Source organism: Pollicipes pollicipes, unplaced genomic scaffold (assembly GCF_011947565.3).
Source record: "Pollicipes pollicipes isolate AB1234 unplaced genomic scaffold, Ppol_2.1 Scaffold_6686;HRSCAF=7923_pilon_pilon_pilon, whole genome shotgun sequence".
Lineage (NCBI taxonomy): Eukaryota > Metazoa > Arthropoda > Thecostraca > Pollicipedomorpha > Pollicipedidae > Pollicipes > Pollicipes pollicipes.
In genome coordinates this window covers 5935842-5944452 of record NW_023596921.1, presented here as the reverse complement: position 1 = coordinate 5944452, position 8611 = coordinate 5935842, and the positions used below count along the sequence as shown (strand labels likewise).

Genomic DNA, 8611 nt, shown 5'->3' with positions numbered 1-8611 from the left:
AAACTGGGGGAATCTTTTTACAACTTTGAAGATATCCTTTTGGAGAAATTAGCAGATGCAGCAGCACAAATATACATTTTATCTTTACTCTTCCAGCTCCACAAGCGGATTCTAGCACCATTTCGCGGTGCTGTAGACCAATACCTTTTTGTCATCAATCTAAAAACCGCACAGGTAATTTATAAGTCCGGAGCATCTCTAAATCTACCATTTGGTCTCCAAAAGCGTTCAACGTTACTTCTTTCAGATACGTCACTTTCTTCGTCCACCTGTTGGCCACGGCCTAACGTGGGCCGCAGGGCCAACGCTCCGCGGCCTATGGAGACAGTAACGCCTGGTGTTGAGCTTTTGTTTCTAAGAGATGCGAGCGCGCATGCTTAAATCTACGTTACATGATTTGTACGAGTTATCAATTCTGACTGAATGTTGAAGATATCCAGACAAACATGGCCTGGCCATGCTAAAACAACTCGTGGACCCATTTTGATCTTCGATCTAGTCTTGCTATTTCTGTATAACCCAGTTAAAGATTCTGCCAAAGTTTTTGAGTTCTATCGGTTTAAAAAGAGCCCACTGGACCATTGTAAAATGAAGAGCGCCAGCGATTTATTTCATGCAGTCATTTAACGCAAGACTTAGTGAGCTTATTTACTGTACGTTTACGGCAGAATTGATCTCGTCGTAGCATCTGGCCTACATTTCAGTTATAGGAGTTAAAAATGTGTAATATATGTACACACACACACACACACACACACACACACACACACACACACACACACACACACACACACACACACACACACACACACACACACACACACACACACATATATATATATATATATATATATATATATATATATATATATATATATATATATATATATATATATATTATATATATTATATATGAGAAAAACATGTCCTCAATAACAAGCGGGTCATATCCAGCATTTTTTGGGGGTGCCTTTCATATCAGGGGGCCCTTTGTCAACCCTGTGCCCCGCCTACCAAATCTCTGGCTGCGATTGGTCATCGCAAAGGGCCCCACATTTTCAGTTTCGGGAGACACCGAATTCCACGGTTCGGACGTTCGGCAAAGTGGCACCGATTTCTATCATTTTTTGGGAGTCTGATTTCTGTATTTTCCAGAGACGCCTACTTCCAGGGGGCACCTCAAAGGGCTCAAAACCTTTGTATCTAATGGACGGCAAATTTCAGAGAAATTACAATCACAATGGCGCGCGATTGACGAAATCAAGGATCGGCCCAGTCGGCAGAGGGACACCATAACCTTCATTTCTCAGCATCAAAATATTTGTTCACTGTAGCCAACAAGTGCAAGTAGGCCGTTGAGAGGGCCCTTCATTTGAAGATTTCTCCACCATGCTTTCCTTGCTTTCCATCCGGACCAAACTAGGATCGGCCCCTTTCGCGAAAGGGGCACCACGAAACCTTTATTGCGGAGTATCATTAGCCTTTAGATAAAACAGTACTTATTACTTTACTTCTCGTAAAAAATCACAAAAATAGAAAGGCGGATGGATTGATATTTCAGCCATTCGCCTTTATCAAAACGAATATCAGTAGTAAATTCAAAATTGCCCGCCGATCCTACGTGCCAGTAGGGGATCCTTTTGCGTCAGTGACGTGTTCCTGCGTCGATCCCGTGCTAGGTGTCGCCTGCCGCATCAGGGGTAGGACCGGCGCATGATGTATCCTTCTAAGGGTCTCCAGATCGACCAGAACATCCCGGCTCCCATATCGCAAGAAGAGCAGTTGCTAGGCACCCTGGGCTGGGACGAAAGGCCGTTCAGCTCCTGACCAGCAAAATACACCCGTGCGATTTGAAGATAAATTTGCTGAATGGAATTAACGATTACAGCATCATGAGCAATCGAGATTACACCATCGCGTCGTGAGTCCGCGGTGTTGTAAATGCTAAAGCAATATGAAAATACCGAGGCAATTGTGTACGAAATGCGTACCTATTGCCCATTGCGCATTATGCATAATACTCATTACAAGATATGCTTCTCTTGCACGCTGCTTCTACGTCGAGACACCTCGATCAAGGACACCCGAATCACGCGCGGCGTACTGCGGGCAACGGTTATTAAAACACGCTGCATGTCGCCACCCAGATATACCCGGTCGTGTCGCATAGAATTGCCCTGCATGAAACGGATAGCACGGCGTGTTGATACAGACTGGGTCGTTTCGAATATTCTGGGGTAATCCTCTGGTCGTGATCGGGGGTGGTCCCGGTGGCGGTCACGTCACAGTGGAGGGCGTCACTGGGTCGCTACTAAGCCTCGGGCCACCGAATCTAGGCCGGTATGGGCGCGATCCCCGTTAACACTGGGCTTTCGGCGTTACTGCGGTGCCTTGCTTAACAGGGAGGGCCGAGGGCTGACCACTCACGCGGCGCGCGCTTTTGTGATTTGGCGCGATACTGTCCTCTGGGCATTATATTTTGCAAATCGAAGGCAATCGCGGCTGGCAGCGCAGGGCTCGTTCGCTCAGAGGACCAGCCCTGAACTGAACCATTGCATGCCGTCTCCAAAGTAGTACTTGGTTCCTTGTGTGACATCCGGCGCCGTTTTCCGACAGTCTGTAATTTTGAGTCAATGGAGAATAGAGCTTCCACACAGAGCACTGTTATGCATGTGTTATGCTCGCCTGGATGTTGTTGTCTGGAGCAGTGGTCGCTGTAAGCATAGGGAAATGAAAAAAGGACGAAAGAATTCAGCAAAATTTGAGCATTGGCGTTGCTCAGCAAGGATGTAGAAAATCAAAAATGCTTGGGCGAAGCTCATAATAACATCCTACATTGTTTTCGCGACTCAATGTATCTATCTTGAGAGTAGAGCTAGATAAACAGCCACAGCAACACAAAAACAGAGGTTCTACCTTTACGCTTCCAGTTCCAACGCCAGGTTCCAGCACTATTTCGCGGCGCTGTAAAGGCTTATCCGTGATTACCATCCATCTAAAAATCGCATAAGTGAAACATACGGTTAGACTACCTTCTAAATGTACGATTGGATGTGCTGAAGCGTTAAACGGTACTTCTTGGAAATGCGTCATCATTTTCATCCACTCGTTGGCCACAGCTTTATGTTAGCCGCGGGGCTGACGCCGCGAGTTCAGGAGACTGCGACGCCTGACATGGAGCATTTCGTTGCTGATTTGCAAGCGCGCATGCTCAACACTCAGTTACATAATTTGTATCACTAAGTTGCCCGCGTAGTCATCGTTATCATATCCGAGATGGAAGACGATGAATTCATTTTTACATTTCGGCAATGATTTTCGGCAGAGCAGTTTGCTAATTATGTGCTGCTGGAATTTGACCGAAGTACCGGAATGTCTTTTTGATTTATTCATTGACTCTTGCACCATCTGAGGACCCCGGAACCCAGGACCCCAGTCTTGAACCTAGGCCACGGGGCCAACCAGCCGGCTCCATATCCGTGTGAGCCTTTGCGACCCAAGCAGTGTGGAGGCCGGGGCCCGCGATTAGCAATGTCCGGGATCCCTGACACAATGAGGGGCCCCTGTGTCCATCAGGCGTCACAGCGTCTAACATGGATCCTGTGGCGGCAAGTGACTCCGATTCGGCCAGGAGCGGTATTTGCGGGGCCCAAAGAGGGCCGAGGGTTCTCATGAGACCGAAGATCAAGGGGCAATCGGAATGCTGAAGGGTCAGAGGGCTGACTGTAGGTCATATTAAGGACCCCGCCCGTGGGACCGTGATCTCAGTTAGATCGCATAGAGCGTATCTTGTACCGATTTGGGACTCCTGAGACAGAGCGTTCCTCCATTTTCGCCGTACATCACTTGGTCCCGTGTCGGTCTGAGCTCTGGCGGACCATTTCTCAGACAGAGATAAGGCCAGGCCCGCGATTTGCATTGGTCGGGCCCCTGCAGCAAAGTGGAGCTCTTGTTTCGTTCAGGAACCTGCAGTGCCTAACAGGATGTCCCGGTGTCAGCAAGGGGTTTCGAGTAGGTCAGGGGAAAAATTTGCTCAACAGGGACGGGGACGGGCCTCGAATGACAGAGGACCCCTTGCTTCGGTCGGGCTTCCCTGAGAATGAAAGGACGCATGATAGCTTATGATGATTACCCACCTTGAGGCAATGAACGGCCCGGTGCCGGTCAGGACCCCCAGTACCGACAGATGGGCCCTCCAACACAATTGCAGCATGGGATTCTTAAGCCGAACTGTGGTCTATGTGCCAATTACTGCACCACGCGCGGCATCAGGGAAGTTTCTGCGTCCATGAAGGTGGCTATAATTAAAAAAATTGCTATCCCTTCTCAGTTATCTGTTATTGATGCATGTTATTTAAAGAACAATGATCGAAGAACAAGTAAAAAATTTCATCCCACGCGATTATTTCGATTTTAGCACACAATCACGAGGAAACCACTGTCAAATGATCCTCATGTGGAATAGAAGGTCTTCATAAACAATCATGAGGCTTTCGTCAGTACAAAGCCAGTGCATTTGATCACCTATGATTTCTTGTAATTTGTTGGATCAAGGTGTGGTAATTCCATGTCATTTCATCGCATGTGTTCTGATACTAGATACGTGATGCCAATAGATCACCATTACCTGCAAAATAACCACCAAATACCAAACTATGTAATCAGGTGCATATACATGAACGAAGCAAACGTGTATCACCGAACTGGTTCCGAATGCTCCGTTCCGTGCCTTTTCAACAAAAGAACCTATCGTAAGGGTTACGAGAGATCTTCTCTAGTACGCTCTCACATGTGCATATTTACTTCAGCTCATTAACGCATGTATGGCAAATCCCAATTCAAGGGATTCCCATGGAAAAAAGCGCTTAGTCGGAGATAAATGGCGGAACACCTGGATCATGCATCTTTATTTATCATCAATCTCGTTTCAAACCTGCACCCCACCCCATCCCCAGTACACATAACGTGGTACAGCAAACATATAGCAGCAGACGGCCTTTTCTAGAAGTTTCTCTAATTGCCGTATTTCTGGCCGCGGCTGGAGCCGTAACCCTGACCTCCGGTCGGGCCACGTCCCCTCTTGACGTTGCTGCGACCCTCCTCCTCGCCGTAGGCGTTGAGGAACTTGGCCTCGCCCTCGTACTCGACGTCGGCCACAAAGCCAGAGTCTCCCTCAACCGAGTAGGAGACGGTCTGGAGCCGGCCGTCGGGCAGCACGACGCTGTACTGGCCCTGCACCTCCTCACCGTTGGACTCCTCGGCCGCGCCAAAGTCGTTACCACGGACATCCAGCACGTCGTAGCTGAACGAGTAGGGCGTAGGAGGTCCGGTCTCTCCGTAGCCTCCGTTGGACTGCTGGCTGTAGCCTCCGCTAGATTGCATGGCCATAACCTCCGCTGGATTGCTGGCCATAACCTCCGTTGGATTGCTGGCCGTAAGCAGGCTGCAGACTCGGCTGGAATGGTTTCCTGCGTGTCTGCAGGCCATAGCCAGACGATGAAGACGACGATCCATACTGGGACTGGGCGCCAGAGGGAGCACCGTACTGGGACTGGGCGCCAGAGGGAGCACCGTACTGGGACTGGGCGCCAGAGGGAGCACCGTACTGGGACTGGGCGCCAGAGGGAGCACCGTACTGGGACTGGGCGCCAGAGTTCCGCCTGTCCGCGGCGACCAGAACGGCCAGAGCGGCTACAACGAGGAGCTTCATCTTAGCTGACTGACCTGCTGATGACAACTGTACCGTTCAGCAGAGTCGCCGTGCTTTTATGCGGCCTGGTTGACCACGCGCTCCTATTTGATATTATCTGTTACATCACGCCCGCCTGAGATTTAGCGACGCCCAGGTCCTTCTTGATTGTACTTCATGCATACCGATCACGTTCATATCGGCAGCGTGTTGTTTCACAATGTGAAAATGCAGCCACCTCAGTGTTGCCGGCGCCTGCTGGCGATAACGGCTGTACGTCTATACTAAGTGTGGCCTCAATCCACCAACGGATAGATGTGTGGTTTACCTTTGCCCCAGATCAACCACCATGAATCCATATGCCTTCAAGGGGACTTAAGAGCCATGTGACTTCCAATGATTGCAAGGATTGATAATGCATCCTGATCCTGCATCCTGATCCTGAATGCATCTGCCTTCAAGAGAAATTTACGGCTCATGTCACCACCAGTGATTGCAAGCGTTGATAAAGTACGGACGCTTGTTTGCACGCGAGGGTCAAAATTCAAGCGCATTACGATCTACACATGACACTCAGAACGTGCCAAAGAAGATCATGTTGCATACATGCACTAATGTACGCGGTGAATGAAAAAAAATGACATAAGCGTATGGCACAGGCCTATGTAACCACCCATCCCATTTGTTGTAGCCCACCATGGGTTACGACGCGGGCTGGATCGATCCGGCGGATCTTACAGCCAGAGCCAATTCACTGCGTTGTTTGTGGACTGCATTAGCATATCTGTTTATTATACGGGTTGGGATGGAATTGGTCAAAACGTGGGTTTTAAACAGCAGACAGTAAAAGTGCAAAGGCTATCTTAAGAAAATTGACGTTCAGCTCGAAATTAAACAGCTGAAAACTTGGTACATGTTCATGTTATCGAATTACCAGCTACAAAACAACAACTATCTGGAAAGAAACGACGCTACCTTATTCCTAATTGGCTTTTGCCATGGCATGATGGCACAACGATTGCGTAAGCGCGTGATGCAAGCTTACGTAACCACCCATATCAATTCTCAAAACCCACCTCGTAGTTCGAAACGTACTGGATCATGAGACGCCATGTCAATTTGTCACCAAAGTTGGACCAAGAGCACGTGAATACAAACTCTCTCTCTCTCTCTCTCTCTCTCTCTCTCTCTCCTCTCTCTCTCTCTTCTCTCTCTTCTCTCTCTCTCTCCCTCTCTCTCTCTCCCCCTCTCTCCCTCTCTCTCTCTCTCTCTCTCTCTCTCTCTCTCTCTCTCTCTCTCTATCTCTCTCTCTCTCTCTCTCTCTCTCTCTCTCTCTCTCTCTCTCTCCTCTCTCTCTCTCTCTCTCTCTCTCTCTCTCTCTCTGAACGTTCTCCTCGCTTGCGAAGAACACCCTGCACTGTTGAAGAAACCCCTTTGATGACCTGCCGTGGTACTCTTTACCGCTAGTATGTTCAAGTCCGTGCCTACCGATCCTGAATTTTCACATTTTATCGGAGAGGCTACGCTATTGGCGGGCACCTAAATTATCCAGGATTACTTGGATGTGACCTGAACCAAGCTGCAGTCACTATGTGATAGCAGCAGGTGAGCTTTGCGTTTTTATTTAGGGGGGGGGGGGAGGGGATGAGCAAGTCCATGAACCTTGTTTATCCTAGTTACAAGGCACATATCTTCACGAATTTTGTGCATTTGGGCCGCTGTGGTCATATTTTTGACTTCATGTAAGAAAGAAATTCTTTAGCTGATGGCTTTTTGGTATTATAAGCATACAACTATTAGGTTGAGTTAACCACCTTCTGTATATCAGGCTGTACTGGTTAAACGGCACGGTAGTGTTCAACGACGAGTATTTTGACACGCATCTTGAACAACTTATCTCTTGAGGACGAGCACGAGACAGCAGGTGGACGTTTGTGTTTAGTGATATATTTTCATAAATGTTTCATAGGCTCCGAAAAGCTAACATACCTATTTGGCATCCGGTTTTGACTCAAAGATGGGTCATTTCCTGAAGAAGAACCAGTCACTATTTGGCCACAGCACCTGCTTGTCATTGTGGACACCGCACGTACCCACTAACGGTGTCGCTCCGAGGTCGCCCTAGGAGACTGCAGGAAGGCAGTGATTTTAAGTGTCTGTTGGGCTCCTCCCCGAGGCACCAGCCACTGAGACTGAAGAAGAGACGTCATTGAACCGCATGATGGCAGTGCTCCAGGCCTATCTAAATTTGATGGCCTCGCTGGGAAAGAGCATGGGCCATACCACTCACCCCGTAGACTTTTCATGAGGTTATGGTAACCATTCGTGGTACGAAAACGTCATGGTGAAGGGATACCAAAACTGTTCGAAACCACCCAACTTTTTTCCGCAGGGCACCAAATTCCAGGGTCACTGCGAAGGTCCCAAATTTTCAATTTCGGGAGACACCAAATTCTACGCATCGGGCGTGCGGCAATGTAGCACCAATTCCTTTAACTTCTTGGAAGTCATAATCTGTATTTTCCAGAGACGCCTGCTTCCAGGGGGCACCACAAAAGTTCCAACGCTTAGGCAACGGGTTCCGAACGCTTACTTCTGGGTCCTCAATATCCGTTTTGACGCATTTACATGTGTTTTAACGGCATCTGCCAGAACAACGTTTTTTCTTTCCTGACGTCTCGTGACCTCTTGATTTTTCTCGAACGACGCCTGGAAGCTAGCAATCCCAGTTTGCTAAGTCCCCCCCCCCCCCCGGCCGGGCGCGGTTGTGTCAGACCACCGGCCGGGCGCAGGTCAGACCCAAGTCAAACAAAAATATTAATCCTGAAGAATCATGAGGCTCTCATCTGTGCAAAGCCAATGCACCTGATCACCTATGATTGCTTGTAATTTGTAGGATCAGAGCTTGGGAAATGAGTGTCA

General features: G+C 48.6%; 1 protein-coding gene across 1 annotated transcript; it reads right to left on the bottom strand.

Annotated features, from left to right (window-relative positions):
* Positions 1 to 5013: 5013 nt before the first annotated feature.
* On the bottom strand, positions 5014 to 5388 carry LOC119107355 (uncharacterized). Its single transcript, XM_037230781.1, has 2 exons — positions 5239 to 5388; positions 5014 to 5193 (listed from the first exon to the last, which is right to left on the bottom strand). Exons 1-2 carry the CDS (start codon positions 5386 to 5388, stop codon positions 5014 to 5016), a joined length of 330 nt encoding a protein of 109 aa, XP_037086676.1.
* Positions 5389 to 8611: the final 3223 nt, after the last annotated feature.

Excerpts from the sequence above, each read along its gene's own strand:
- LOC119107355 (XM_037230781.1), bottom strand. The coding sequence starts at position 5,388 with ATGGCCATGCAATCTAGCGGAGGCTACAGCCAGCAGTCCAACGGAGGC. Across the intron at positions 5,194-5,238 it reads AGGAGTCCAACGGTGAGGAG|ACCGTCTCCTACTCGGTTGA; the intron begins GTGCAGGGCCAG and ends GGCCGGCTCCAG.